Genomic DNA, 14,941 nt, shown 5'->3' with positions numbered 1-14,941 from the left:
TTGAAAATCCGATTCCAATCTTCAAGGAACCGAATTTTTGAAATTCAAAATACCACAACTGTATCATTCATCTCCTATAAATACTACCCATTGTATAGCCTATGTCTTCACGTTGCTACGTTTTAAAATAAAATTATTTTTTTCTTCCAAATTTATTGTGTTTCTAATTTTCTTTACACATCACATACTTTTTCGAGCTCTCTTTTAATGTTAGAAACTGAAACCTCCAATAAAAAAGTCATAAACTTAAACTTTTTAGACGTCCCTTAACATTTATACTATTAATTTAAAAAAGAAACTTGAAATAATTTTCAATCCATAATTTTTTTATTTTATTGTTCCAAAAGTACTATTCTTTTACAAATTCAAAATTAAATTAAAGTTCCCAACCAATAAATAACTTATAAATTAATTTTCCTCAAAATACTATCTAAGTTCACAACATTCTTATTTTTTGTATAGCAAACTCACCCTATGTTTAGTTCTTAACGTTTATGCAAAAAGGTCATCAAAAATTGAGAAAAAAAAATATAATGCAAAAGTTCCTAATCCACGGACTTCAAGCCACACATAATTGATCCCTTAAAGTCCTAATGCAAATTAAAAGGAGTTGACTTTAATTTACATCACCCAACTCAAGTGCCCTGGATTCCACGAGTCTCTGCCACGTGTCCCAACTTGATTGCTCTACAACCCCCAAACCCGACTCGGCGATTCCCAATCCCCTGCCCTTTAATTGCTTGTGCCTCAAAAACAAAACAAGAAAGAAGAAAATGTGTGCAAGTAAAGCACTCTGCTCATTCCATCACCCCTGCAAAATACAGAACACAAACACCTGCAAAGTGCTAAGCATTCATTCTGCCAAAAGAAAAAGAAGAGAGAGGGAGAGAGAGAGAGAGAGAGATTGACGATGAAGGAAGGAAGAAGGGGGCTTGGAACAGAAGCCCTTTTGAAATCTCTGCCTATTGCTTAGATTAGAATAAACGTCACTGGCTCAATTTCACTCGAGTGCCAAAAAGACCCTTCACAGAGAGAGAGAGAGAGAGAGAGCTAACGTTTACGTCAACCTTTAGAGAGATTAAATTTCCATGTCTATTTTATAGTTCCTATGTTACCCAACACCGAAAGAGCCCTCTCAACTGAAAAAGCCAAATGCAACATTCCCCCTTGCTCTCCTCTGTTCTTATCTGCAAAAGAAAGAACAACCACAAGCATTACCTCATATGTTCGGTCATTCTGTATCCCAGAGATTTTTTCCTTTGGATTTTGGCCCTTTGTCCTGAATTCCAACTGAAAGATGGCGAAGCGGTCCGATTTCGCACAGAAGCTGTTGGACGACCTGCGGCTGCGGAAAGAGCGCATGGCTGCCACTCAGCGATCCAGCCATTCGAACTCCATGGCCGGAGGTAATTAAGCATTAAGCCATTCATTCATTCATTCAATGGATGTTTCTCGCTGTTGACAAAATACAAAGGAAGGAGAATGACCCACATAGAACTTCTTGAATTGCTATATATATTTTTTCATGTCCAAGCGTGCATTTATGAAGAAAGGCCAACTTAATATATATCTGATGATCAAAACAGAGAACATCCACTTTCCGGTTTCTTCTTCTGTTTTTGGTGGGTAAGGCGAATTTTGATAACTTGCAGCTCATGCATGCTATACATCCATTTGTAAACTTTATACTGAACTTTCACCTGGATTGTAATCCTTGTATCATGCTTCAAGCAATTCCAAAAGCATCAGCTGGTAGCTATCACCTGCTTTTCAGAATATCAAAATTCAACACAATTAAAGGTTCAAAGAGAATTCGCTGCTAAGTTGTAATTACAGATTACCAATTATTCACTAAATTACAGATAATCACCGGAGGCACTGCAAATAACTGAAGAGCGGTAGAATTATACATTTCGGCTATCGGCTAGTTATCTTCGTCTGTCTTAGCGTCCAGTGGTGGACCCACAAATTTTCTCCAGTGAGGGGGTAAAAAAAATATAGATAAAACATAGATGTATTTTTTCATATTTTCATAAACACGTACATTCTGATTTAATACTAGTAATAGTTGTTTCAAATAATACCATTAAACAAAAAATTCCAAGAGCATAGAGGTGTAAAATGCACATGCCCTGATTATCATCATGGCAAAAGTACATGTAATTCCCTGGAAAGTGTTATTCTAATCCCTCACATTCTAATTTTGGCCATTAAAATCTTAACGTTGTTGGGGGGTTGGATCTAAGAGTAACAATCACACACGAGCAAAATATTAACAACCCAAAAATGGAACACCGGATTTACGTGATTCAGTCTAATCGACCTACATCCATGGAGCACACACCAATTCACTATAAACGGGGAGAATAATACAAGGAGGAGGAGACTACTGCCTTCAACTCGACTCTCTCTCTCTCTCTCTCACACTCAACGCTCGCAACTTTTGCACACCTCACTACTCTACACACACTTCCACCTACACATATATATATATATATATACACACAGATGGGGGGTAAAATTCAAAAGAGGTGGCTGCAATTTTAGCATGGTTGGCAGGGTTGATGGCCACCAGTCTCCAACGTCAACGAACGCGGCTGGGCTGGTGTGGCTGCCGACGACTCCACACCTGCAATCTCAACAAACGTTTCTATATGCTATCATTTCGGTCCGTTGTGTTCTAAGTTTTTTAATTAACACACTAAGATTTATCCATCCTGTTAAAAAAAAATAAATAAATAAATTTGGGTACCTTAACCCTTTAATTGACCTACTTTCTTATGGAAGCAAATAATCAAAGTAAATTAAAACTCAGATAATTTCTAGGTTACCACAAACTACATCATTCTAGGGAATTGTATTTTCTAAAAAATTGATATCCTGAGAAAGGCTAGAAATAAAAATAAAAATAATTATATGTATTACCTTAATTTGGTTTTATTTTAATTATATTTTACTTTATAAAGAACTATTTATTCATAAACTGATATAATCTTTAATTTGTAGGATTATTGGATTATTTTTATTTCATATTTTAGTTTCCCATAACCCCATATAAATTCCACTTAGTTTTAACTTTTATTTTGTTTATTTACTAAAAATATTTTCTAAATATTAGAAATTCTAAATATAAAACTGTAAAAACATCTTCTTCTTTTTTGTCCATTAATATACCTCTGCTTCAATATTCAATTATGAAATACTTTTCATGTTAAGATTTTATTATGCTTGAGCACCAATTAAGCCACTGGTTTGAGGACTAGCTCTATTGATTAGGCAACCAGGAAGAAGAGAAGAGGAACCAAATTAAAACTTATAGAGAAGAAATGTAGAACAGTTGCTGTATATGCAGTAAGCAGATAAGTAAATAGCAGAAGAAATTTGAACAAAAATTACATCCACTGCTTTATTTTAGAAATGGCCCCTGACCATCAAAATGAAGTAGAGAAGTACTATTACTATTATCTAAAGTCTCACACTTATCGACATTCAAAAAAAATACGGGAGTCGTAATCCACATGATGGGCACCATCTAACTATACCATAAATCAGTAAATTGTGCACCAAACAAATGAACCGGTTCAATGACTGTTTAGCCTTTAAATTTCAGTTAAATCATTTGACAGCAGATATGCTTTAATTAATATGTATCTACAGACAATTGAGAAATACTCGGCAGGCCAACTTTTGGTACATTAATACTAAGTCTATTCACTGGGAGACCACAGAGTTTCTCTCTTAGATCACAATGTGCTCCAGCAAAAAGTTTGTATTTAAACTGACTGATTAAATTTCACTGGTGTGGAGCCTAGCCCTTCGTTTTCTCAGAACCCTCACCTACTCTGAAGATCTTAATGGTTTGCCCACCCAGCTCTTCTCGACTGTATGGACTGCAAGAATAGGACCATAAGCAATTTCATCTGGGAAGCATAATGCCGAGTAATTAAGGATAAAATACTGAAAATTTTGTAATGTTTCTCTTTGTCATGTGATTGGATCAAGATGCTTGTGGCTACTCCCAGCAAAGTTTTAGAGGTTGCGAAGAAATAAAAACACACGGAACTGTAAGTATTGACAATTCTGCATTTCTGTTTGAAATGTTTGCAAGTACATGGTGCAAACTTTATCTGATTTGGGTCTTTTCATTTCCTCAGATTGGCTCCAAACTAGGGAAGATGCACAAAAACTACAATGCAGGAAATAGACCGCTCACAATTGAAGAGGCTTCAAAACAGATTGTTCCCTTTGGAAGAGGGCAAAACTCGGAACAAATAGGCGATCTGTCCACGGCCCTGGCGTTTGCTTTTCAGAATGGAGGAAAACTTGGGAAAATGGAATCCACAGGAACCAGTTCAGTGCTGCATTTCCTTCATCACATTGGCAGGAGACAAGCAGATTTTGGACAGTCAGAAAGACGGGGCACCTTAGTTAGACACCGGTCTTCAACTACCCAGCTCCCTACACTCTCTCCTCTCTATATCAAAGAAATATCAAAAGGGGCACAAAAATTAAACCAGATCCTTAGAGCTTGCACTAATGGAGTTAACTTCGATAAGTATTCAGTAGAAATTGGAAAGGAACTATTGAAAGGTGCTATAGATTTGGAAGAGTCCCTGCGAATGCTTGTGAACCTGCAGGAAGCTTCAGACTACATGATCAGCACGAAGGGGAAAAGTCATGTCAGATTGATTGAGGTTGATGGAGATGACGAAGAGAACACAGAACAAATACCTGATGAGAAGCAACTGGACCGGCCAAGGTTTTCCTTTGACAAGCCCTCAAGAAATTCTCATGGAACTAGTGTCATACAGAGGCTAACAGCTCTAATTTACCCTACAGAAGCTCCTAAGTTCAAAGAAAAGCAAGCTCCAAAAGCCTCAAACTCGGTTTCTCACAAGCGATCAGCTAGCTGTGGCCCTGATTTTGGAACTCCTGGAGCATATGCAGAACAGAAGAAACACTCCAGTTCCTCAAAATCCAAATCAGAAAAAGGGAGACTACCTAATGTGATTGCGAGACTAATGGGACTAGAAGGCCTTCCAGAAAAAGTAGATTCAAAGAACAAGCAGGAATCAACCTACAGGCAGAAGATGGACAGAAATGCTTTCAAGAAAGCTACACAGGGAAGCACAACAAAGGCTGAATTGAAGACTAACGATTTAGACAATCTGGTACCAAAAATTGCAAAACATCAGTTGATAAGAGCAAGTGAAATTCCAGAAACCCAGGATAGAGCATTGGCGTCTCATAGAGGAAAAAACCTGGTGATTGAGAATGCCAACTTCAACATGGTGCTTCACCCTGAAAAATCACCTTGGAGGGACTTGGGAAATGTGGAGGGTATGAAGCCAGTGATTGGATCAAGAAAGGCCAATCTCAAAATGAATAAGCAACAAAGCAGCAACATCAACAGCATGAGTCAGATTACTGGTAGTCGAAAGGGTAATCAAGAGCACACAGTCCACACTGAACAGAGAGCCACAGAAAATGGTGACATCAAGGACCCCTTCTTTAAGGATGAGCCACCTTGGGTAGCGCCACAGAAAAGAAAAAGTTTGGATGATGCCAATATATTGCAGGAGAAGTCCAGGTACAGAGAAATCATGCCTCAAACAGAAAAGAGAAATTCAAATGGGCTTCTACCAGGCAATCAAAAAAGGCCTTGGAATGATCCTGAATTGCAGCAGCAGCATGTGCTTCAAAGAAATGAGTCTCAGGAAGAAAAGAGTGAAGCAGAAGAAGCTAAACAGCAGTTTACAAAACAAAAGTTGGATATACCAAAACAAAGGGGAAGTGAATCAATAGCTAAGATGTCTTCAAAACCCATACTTACCACAATGAATTTGCCAAAACAACAGCCACATGTGAACCAAGCCACATATAGCAGGAAAAGTTCTACTGAAGCTATTGATGCAATGACGTCCAAAGGGTCATTAGATGGCAGAAATGAAGATCTTGCTGGGGATGGAGGCAGCACTAACTTGAAAATCAGCATGAAAGATTCTACGAACAGGAGCTCAGAACAAAATTCCTCTCCAAGTGACCAAAAACCTGAATCAGAAAAGGTAAAACCTCGTGCTGCTCAAGTTGTAGAAGAGAAACCAACACGTGTCCCTTCTACACAGAAGAAAGTAGATAATAAAAAGATGTACAAAAGGGAGATTCCTAGAAAGATAGATGAAGTAATGACTAGAAAAAAAGGAACACCCCGCAATGTAACAAAGCCATTGAAGTCACATCTGCAAAAAACAAAACAGAGAAGGCAAGACAAAATTGGTGGCTCCAATACAGCAGAACGCGAGACTGTGAGAAGGTCCATGAAAGAAATCACTAGATCCAATGAATCAAAAGAAAGCATTCAACCAATGAATATTGAAATAAAATTGCAGAAGGAAGGTGAGCAGGCAGATGAAAGCACAAGCTTAAGTGCATTGCATGTACCGGCTCCAGATATAAGTGTAAGCTCTTCTTTACCAATAGCTACTTCTTCACAGAAGATAAAAGTTAGACGCATACATATCAACCAAAACTTCAAGACACTTCCTCATTTTAATTTTTTTTACTTGCAAACTATAATGGTGAATTCAAATATCCCATTGGATCTTAATGCAGGGTCAAAACATAACCTCTACGACTTCCAATGATAACCAAGGCCAGGCGACGGCTTTTGGCAGAGATCAAGAACTGAAGATTAACAAAATCATACCAAGTCCACTTCCTGGTAAGCACAAACTTGCACATTCAAACTCAAGTTCCCACCCCATGAGTGTTGAAACTGTTACCTTCATTTCTACCAAACAGCACGCAAAAGAACAAGCACATAATTTGTCTCCTAGTCCTTGTCAAAATGCTGGTGCTTATCCACAACTATAAGAAGTTTTCCCATATAAAAGTAACCATGTCTTCCAGGTTTGCCAGTTAAAGTTTTAAGTCTCTAAAATCAAGTCTTACATATTCACCTTACAATATCTGAACCCATGTCAAAACTTCCTTGCTCATCCTTGTTGGGCTTTTGTGGAGCCTAGTTGTGTCTTAATTTGGATGACGACTCGACCTCTATTTAATTAGAGATTTCTATCCTAAGGCTTAGTCCATGGAGCGAAGCCGTACTCGTGGGGGTCCAGGGGCAACGCCCCCGGGGAAAATTTTTGGAGCCCATTCGGAACGGAACCCTAGTCGCAACATATAAAAAGGGTGCTTTCGGGTGATTAGGGTTCGTGTGGTTGTATCCGCGAGAGAGAGCGAGAGCGAGAGAATTGTATCGCCGCACTCTCTGTGCTTTCTTCCTGATAATATTGAAATCCCTGCAACTCCGTGGATGTAGGCAAAATTGCCGAACCACGTAAATATTGTCTTGTGCGTGTGATTGAATTTTTCTTTGGCGTTATTCTTTCTCTATTTGTTTCTCACAGGTTTCGGGAATTTGTTCGTATATTCCTAACAATCCTCAACCCATGTCAACCATATCTTTGTAATGTTTACCAGGAATAGGGTTCACTACCACTCATTATTGTCAAAGTGTTTCAAGATGCTCCTAAAATCCCTCTTCAGCTTGCGACATCTGGCCTTCAGAAATGATCGCATAAGTTCAAGCCATGCATGTCATTTGACCTCTTAAAGCTTTAGTTCTCTGTCTCTTCTTCCTTGTGAACAAATCTCTGATTCTAGAATCCAGAACTCTATATCATTAGTGATTTTATACAACATATATGCGGAGCAAATGGGAGAAATTAATAGACCAAACTCATTGCTTTTATGTCACAGGAAGCCAAGAAGCAAGCACGGACATCCCTTACCCTTCACAGCTGGAGCAACAGAAAATTTCCAAATCATGGATGCAAGAACCACTCACAGAAGATGAAAACCACCTCAAGCAGGTACTAACACAAAGCCAAGTATTCCTTAACTCAGCAGAGGCTCTTTTCAAACTAAACATCCCTGTGGGCATCCTCAATGCCGTTGGTCATATATATCAATACGAGGACGGCAAGCTTGTATTAGACTGTGGCTATGAAGTAATGAAAAGAAAAGGGAGAAGGTTAGAGCTCAGTGTTCATCCTTGTGTTAAGACAACAATCAGTTTTCCCACGAAAATAAGATCCTTGGATGACTTGGTGAAGCAGCTGCACAAAGATATCGACAACTTAAGATTTTGTGGCAGAGATGGGATCAATGAGTGCGACACTTCTGACTACCTATACAAAATGCTCGAGAACGATTTACACGGCAAGGATCCAGACGTGAACTGTATGTGGGACTTGGGTTGGAATGAGATGGCACTCACATTTCTTGAAAAGGATGAAGTTATAAGAGATGTGGAGAGACACATGCTCAATGGGCTCTTAGACGAGATAGCTAGAGAGTTCTTATATTAAGAGTATCTGTTTGATTAAAACATGAAATAGTTTGAGCAAATCAAGTCGTCTTTTTTTAAAAAAAAAAAAAAAACAATTGTATATCACAAATTGAGTTTCGAGTTGCTACATGTGGTTTTGTAAAGAGAAAGAAAGGTTATCCTCGTTTGCGGATTCCCATTTCATATATGAACGTGCCTCTGGTGTGCATCATAGAAATCAAAAACATAACTTTGCTCATTACCCACTTAGGAAGATCCTTGTTCCTTCGTGGGTAAAACAAATACTCATGGAGCAAGGGCACAAAAACAAAGAAACCGGGCTGCATCTAAAAAATGCGACAGTTCTTAATGGATGATGTGGGTTAATCATGAATGAACTTTTCTTTAGAAAAGATTTCTATAAAAACAACTCTCTTGAGGAGCATATACTCAGACATCTAAGAATCAAGCAAACAGGTGGGAAGGGAAAATAAATCTCGAATTTGAAGAGTTGAAAGCCAACTTTCTTACGTTTATCATAAAGTTAAACTTGTCGACCAGTTATACTTAATACTTCCCTTCTTAAAGTCAGTCCCCCCTTTATGCTTTTGCCCCTAAAGCAACACATATTCTTCAATTGTATATGAAGCTCTTCTTTATAGAATGTTTGGGTTTTTGCGCCTTGAAATTTATTTTCAAGCTATTTCTTAGCATGGAAGCAATAAGCATCTAAAGGCTATTGGAGCGATGCTTTCTGGGGAGAACCACAGCCACAGCACAGCATGCTTTTCAACACATCTCTAATACTTTAAAATTTTCTAATATGTCATTTTAAACGTCCAATAGAGGCGACGGATTAGCCACAAATTGACTTTTAGGGAGCACTAACAACTCAAACAATAAACATGCCCTAGAAAAACATACGTTGCGAATTAAAGCATGAAGTTGGAGTCCTACATTTGAAACAGAAGGTAACAAAATTAAGACACAAAATCATACCAAAATTTTACTATATTTTGCCTATTATTAAATCCAAGACTCTTAACACTCAAAACTCATGCTCCAAAGCATGCAAAATTCACATGCATGATAGAAAAAAAAGAGAAACCCATGAAAATCTGTCAAAACTTTTACCCTGTTTTTTGGATGAATGTGTTATGATCGAATCTGAGGGTATTAAAGTCACTTCAAGATTCAAACAGCTTCCTTGGGCGGTAAAGCCGTCTGGAAAGAGAGGGAACCTTCGCTCGAGTCTCCCCTTTATACCCCTCCATCCAAAATGCAAAGCCGCAAGAAATTGAAAACCAGACCCCACCATAGACCTTCCAGATTCCAGCTCTCATCTCCGATGCTTTAAACTGTTCTCCATCCATGAATTGCTGATTAAAGCCCTCGATCTTTACGATTTTGCCCTCCACAATACTATATTTATGGTCCTCTTCGCCTTATTGTATTCCGCAGAAGAGAGGGTGAGGGAGAGAGAGAGAGAGATAGAGATCATCACTTCAGCTCAGCCATGGCGAGGCTTCGTTTTGTTTTATCCTTCCTCTTCCTTTTCATCCTTCAGGCCATTTACGTCGCAAGTATGTTTTTTTTTTTTTTTTTGGCTTTGTAAGCACTAAAATTCTTCTTTTCTGAAATCCCAGCTCTTTGATTATCATTGCTCTATTTCTTCTCTTTTTAGCAGACTCGGAATCATTCATTGGGGTAAACTACGGGCAAGTCGCCGACAACCTCCCTCCGCCGTCGGCCACCGCCAGGCTTCTCCAAACCACCGCGATTGAAAAGGTCAGACTCTACGGGGCGGACCCGGCCATCATCAAGGCCCTAGCGAACACCGGCATCGGAATCGTAATCGGCGCCGCGAACGGCGACATCCCCGCCCTAGCAGGCGATCCCAACTTTGCCAAAAACTGGATTAACACTAACGTCCTTCCCTTCTATCCTGCGAGCAACATCATCCTCGTCACCGTCGGCAACGAGGTCATGACCTCCACCGACCGGAACCTGATGACGCAGCTGCTGCCGGCTATGCAGAATCTCCAAAATGCCCTTAACGCCGCTTCCCTGGGGGGCAAGATCAAGGTGTCCACCGTCCACTCCATGGCGGTGCTGAAGCGGTCCGAGCCGCCTTCATCCGGGTCCTTCGACCCGGGCTTGGCGGACCTCTTGAAGGGACTGTTGGGGTTCAATAACGCCACCGGCTCGCCTTTCGCGATCAATCCCTACCCTTACTTCGCTTACAGGAGCGATCCGAGGCCCGAAACGCTGGCGTTTTGCCTTTTCCAAAACAACCCGGGACGGTTCGACCCGGGAACTAAGATCAAGTACGCTAACATGTTCGACGCACAGGTGAGCCGGACTATCCGACTAACTAATCACGGCCCAACCCAACCTCTAAGCAATCTCAGATAAATGGGCCTTTTTAATTACAACATCCAGGCCTTAAAATCCACCTAAAGTAAATTTATATATAAATAAAATTAAAATTAAGTTAGAAAAACAATCCCCTGCTGGCTGCAAAGAATTAAACTCAAAATGTCTTAATTCGCTCCAAAGCCTGCTTTTGATTATTATCAATGCGCAGGTGGATGGTGTCCGAACGGCATTGAACTGGATGGGTTTTAAAGATGTGGAAATAGTTGTTGCAGAGACAGGTTGGCCGTACAAAGGCGACGAGAATGAAGTGGGACCGAGTATGGAAAATGCCAGAGCTTATAACGGCAATTTAATCGCGCACCTGAGATCAATGGCGGGGACGCCGTTGATGCCGGGAAAACCAATAGACACGTATCTCTTTGCCCTTTATGACGAGGACCTTAAGCCTGGGCCGAGTTCTGAACGGGCTTTTGGGCTTTTTAGGCCCGATCTCACCATGACCTATGACGTTGGCCTCTCCAAGACTAGTCAGGTATGCATTTGTTCCACACCAACTCCTCTAATAGTAGTATAGTTCCACTATTTTGTATATTAAAATTTTAACAATTGCAGCTCAAATGGTAATGGTAAGGGTTAGTTTGTTTTCGGTGTCAGATCTCAGGGGTATGTCAGTGACAGGCGGCAATGATGTTAAAAGGAGTTGAAATTCACATGAACTGTGGTTTTCAAAGTAAAAATAGCAAGAGTGAGGAGGCGAAGTGATTGGAGAGTAAAAAAGTCTTGTTAAAGCCTAATTAAAGAAGTGCCCATGAAAGCATAAAGCCTAATCATGCAAATGCTCCAATCAGCCAATCAGGGGTGGCTTTAATACACTTATTAAAAGTATTTTAAATCTTTTTATAGTAATTTCGTTTCGTCATGTCGGCCTGAAAACTATTTTGATGGAAAAAGAACTTCCTTATATCATGGTTGGTACCATGATTAGAGAGCTCAGTGAACAACCATTTTAATTACTTCGAAAATTTGGACTGCCATTTCATCTTCTTTGTTAATTAGACTCCAGTGGCAGCAGCGCCACCCAAGACTCCGGCAGCTCCAAGAACTCCGGTGACCCCATCGCCGAAACCAAATGCAGGATCATGGTGCGTGCTGAAGGCGGGCGTCACGGACGCCCAATTGCAGGCAAATCTGGACTACGCGTGCGGGCAGGGCATCGACTGCAGCCCTATCCAGCCCGGCGGAGCATGCTTTGAGCCAAACACCTTAGCGTCGCACGCCGCCTATGCCATGAACCTCCTCTACCAATCCTCCGGCCGGAACTCTTGGGATTGCGATTTCTCCCAAACGGCCAACCTCTCCTCCAAGAATCCCAGTAAGCCCACGTCCATTCTCATCCTGGTAATTTGATTCTTACATTTATTGTTGTTTTCTATTTTTTTTTTGAAAGTAGAACAATTAACTGAAGTAATTATATTTTTATTATATGAATATTTTAGTGTGTATTATTTATAATTTTATTATTTTAACTATATTTTTTTATTTAAAGATGAAAATTAGTATTTTTTTAATTAATTTTTTAACTTGTATTAATGTTATAAATGTTTGTCGATTTTTAGTTTTTAGTTTTTGTTTCTGATTGTTATTTTTTGTTATTAATTTCTGTTTTTTAAAGCTTTTTATTTATGCAAGACTAATTGTTGGTCCTTTTGAAAAATATATAATTGAGTTTTGTGCTTTTGTAGGCTATGGTGGTTGCATTTATCCTTCCGGGAGTGCCTAAGAGTTGAGGAAATTGGAACAATAGAAAGATGGTGGGGTTTAGCCTTCCTTTTTCTTTTTCTTTTTTTTTTTTCTTTTTCTTGACTTAATTGGTAAGGTATGTTTCTATGTGCCTATGGATGGAAGAGAGAGCATGGCAATGTGTGCAACTTTGTGAATGAAGTATTTCAGTGGTGCCTTGGGGTACTAGGAAAATCCCTAACCCTAAACCCATGTATTCATGCTTTTGTATATACAGTCAAGATGTGCAAAGTTTAACCAATTAATGGGGTCTTCATTTGAGTATAAATTTCTTCATCCTTTTGAGTTTAAATTAATTTGAAATTTTAGTGAATTTTAATATATTTTTTATTTTATTATTTGATTATTTGAGTTTAACTCAGTTCAAAATGTTTCCTGACTAAAAGTTTTGTAAACGTAACTAAGTATAGGGAAGTTTTCTTTAGAGGCCGAGGGGCTCAAAGGGCGTTTTGGCTCTATATACTTAAAATCTCCTTAAGAAGAAAGGATGGGGTATTAGTTTTAAAGGCTTTGCTCTCTCTTGTGATATTGCTAAAAAAATAATATTTTGATCAATGAGGACATAATGTCACTATTTTATTATTCGAGGACATGCATTTTGAGAATTTTTCACATAAAGCTCATATAAATCCCATAAATTAAAATCTAAGCTTGAATTTGTTGTGAATAAAAGTCAATTATTCTTTATACATATTGAAGGGTTTTTTCATCTAATTGAACTACTTGATTATTTTTATGTCACTACAGATATGATTGACCGTTCATTGCGTGTCTCAAGATAGTGTTTGGTTTTATGGAATAGATCATCCTAAGAATAAGATTGAGTATAATGAAACTTGTATACGACGTAATAAATTTTAAATAATTAAATCGACCTCAAATTTTCTTCTATATATATATATATATATATATATCACATATTATTAATACTCTGATACCAAAGAACATAGTCAAAGTCAACATGGACCCATAGGTACCGAGAAATTACCTATTTATACATACATGTCATCTAAGCATCGAAAACTATAATATACTTAACTTATCTAAAATACCAGAGTTTAACTATTTCTACATATACACATATATCTCAAAAATCAATCCTACCACTGACCTCTGGTACTTACCCTGCAATTGAGGTAATACCACAGAGCTCCTCTATCACAAAGCTCACTTCACTCGTCTGTTGGGGTTTCCTAAAATATTTGTAATGCTAGGGTAAGACACCTCTTAGTAAGAGAAATAGACTAATATCAGTGTGTGACAACGTGAGTTTTATCATATTATAAACATATATTGCAAATAATATAGCTGCAATATATCTTTAACCTGTAACTGATAATACATGAAAATGTGTACTTTTTAAACATAATCTTACCATAACATAATGAATTTTTGTATCTTTTAAATCATATGTTAAATTTGTATATTACTGAAATCTTACCCTGGATGTATAACTACAAATCATGAATGTCCACCGAACCTGGTTAGCCTACCAGGTTAAGTCAAACATGACATAACTACGCACGATTGTCCACCGAACCTGGTCTACCCATCCTACTCTCCATCAACCTCTGGCGAGTCAGTACACAGAGGGTATCCTACTCACTACCTACACTTCGGGGCTAATCGACTTCCGACCCACACTTGCTGAATAGTGTGGTTGCACTGTCAGTTATACATCAATCTGGTCCGCTTATCCTACTCTCCATCAACCTCTAATGGGTCGGCACACAGTGGGTATCCTTCCCTCCGATCTGGCTAGCTAGCAATGGTACCGTGCTCATAACATACGTTACCATCCAAGTTCTGTTACTATATAATACATTTCACATAATATATTTTTATTCATAAATAAAATTTACATATTTTTGAAATAAAATCTGATTTTTACATATTTTTGGATAAAAACTGTCATTTCATAATTTTTGAATAAATTGTCATATTAAAACTGATCACGACATATACGCGCCGGCTTATCATATCACCACATTTGCACCGGCTATCATTACACGACATTTGTGTCGGTTGTCATATCATAATATACTATAAATATACTATTCACGATCTTTCTAAAAATTATTGTAAAATCATACTTATTTCATGAAATAATAACACATTCTAACATACTGTTATTCCATTAAACTTATACCCATGCCACACGAGTGAGTTCTACTCTGTATTATACTATAATATGCTATAAAAGCTGTTTAATACCAGTATTCCCAGAAACTACATTAATTCATAAATAAATTTCTAAAAATACTTGATTTAATCTATTTCCTTACCTAATTCTTGAGAAGCTTGTTAAAAGCCTTAAACCACACTTACAACGTCCAGAACTCCAAATCCTGAAATTGCATTAACGTTAGTTCAAACAATTCAAACCCTAGTATATTACCATCTAACATCTTTCATGTAATAACCCGA

General features: G+C 38.3%; 2 protein-coding genes and 1 long non-coding RNA gene across 7 annotated transcripts; 2 read left to right on the top strand and 1 right to left on the bottom strand.

Annotated features, from left to right (window-relative positions):
• Nucleotides 1–574: 574 nt before the first annotated feature.
• Nucleotides 575–10,542, bottom strand: LOC131163010 (uncharacterized). Its single transcript, XR_009138895.1, has 2 exons — nt 9,470–10,542; nt 575–1,763 (listed from the first exon to the last, which is right to left on the bottom strand). It is a non-coding gene; the product is annotated as an uncharacterized LOC131163010 (long non-coding RNA).
• LOC131163008 (uncharacterized) lies at nt 1,269–8,539 on the top strand. The gene is made up of 5 exons (XM_058119682.1): nt 1,269–1,406; nt 4,003–4,064; nt 4,155–6,458; nt 6,613–6,721; nt 7,765–8,539. Exons 1-5 carry the CDS (start codon nt 1,298–1,300, stop codon nt 8,373–8,375), a joined length of 3,195 nt encoding a protein of 1,064 aa, XP_057975665.1. The 5' UTR covers nt 1,269–1,297; the 3' UTR covers nt 8,376–8,539.
• On the top strand, nt 9,550–12,755 carry LOC131163009 (glucan endo-1,3-beta-glucosidase 7). Of its 5 annotated transcripts, none has more exons than XM_058119687.1 (5): nt 9,550–9,918; nt 10,023–10,687; nt 10,923–11,246; nt 11,771–12,086; nt 12,457–12,755. In XM_058119687.1, exons 1-5 carry the CDS (start codon nt 9,852–9,854, stop codon nt 12,492–12,494), a joined length of 1,410 nt encoding a protein of 469 aa, XP_057975670.1. In that variant the 5' UTR covers nt 9,550–9,851; the 3' UTR covers nt 12,495–12,755. The 5 variants fall into 5 exon arrangements, with proteins under 5 accessions (XP_057975670.1, XP_057975668.1, XP_057975669.1 ...); XM_058119685.1 differs by having other exon boundaries at nt 11,771–12,112; XM_058119686.1 differs by having other exon boundaries at nt 10,020–10,687.
• The last annotated feature ends 2,186 nt before the right edge of the window (nt 12,756–14,941 follow it).

The sequence above is a fragment of the Malania oleifera genome, chromosome 8 (assembly GCF_029873635.1).
Source record: "Malania oleifera isolate guangnan ecotype guangnan chromosome 8, ASM2987363v1, whole genome shotgun sequence".
NCBI classification, from domain to species: domain Eukaryota; kingdom Viridiplantae; phylum Streptophyta; class Magnoliopsida; order Santalales; family Ximeniaceae; genus Malania; species Malania oleifera.
This window is presented reverse-complemented; position numbering and strand designations above follow the sequence as displayed.

Coding starts and splice junctions, on each gene's coding strand:
- LOC131163009 (XM_058119683.1), top strand. CDS start 9,852: ATGGCGAGGCTTCGTTTTGTTTTATCCTTCCTCTTCCTTTTCATCCTT. Junction 10,688..10,922: donor CTAACATGTTCGACGCACAG/GTGAGCCGGACT, acceptor ATCAATGCGCAG/GTGGATGGTGTCCGAACGGC. Junction 12,113..12,456: donor CCACGTCCATTCTCATCCTG/GTAATTTGATTC, acceptor GTGCTTTTGTAG/GCTATGGTGGTTGCATTTAT.
- LOC131163008 (XM_058119682.1), top strand. CDS start 1,298: ATGGCGAAGCGGTCCGATTTCGCACAGAAGCTGTTGGACGACCTGCGG. Junction 1,407..4,002: donor TTCGAACTCCATGGCCGGAG/GTAATTAAGCAT, acceptor GATTGGATCAAG/ATGCTTGTGGCTACTCCCAG. Junction 6,722..7,764: donor CATACCAAGTCCACTTCCTG/GTAAGCACAAAC, acceptor TTTATGTCACAG/GAAGCCAAGAAGCAAGCACG.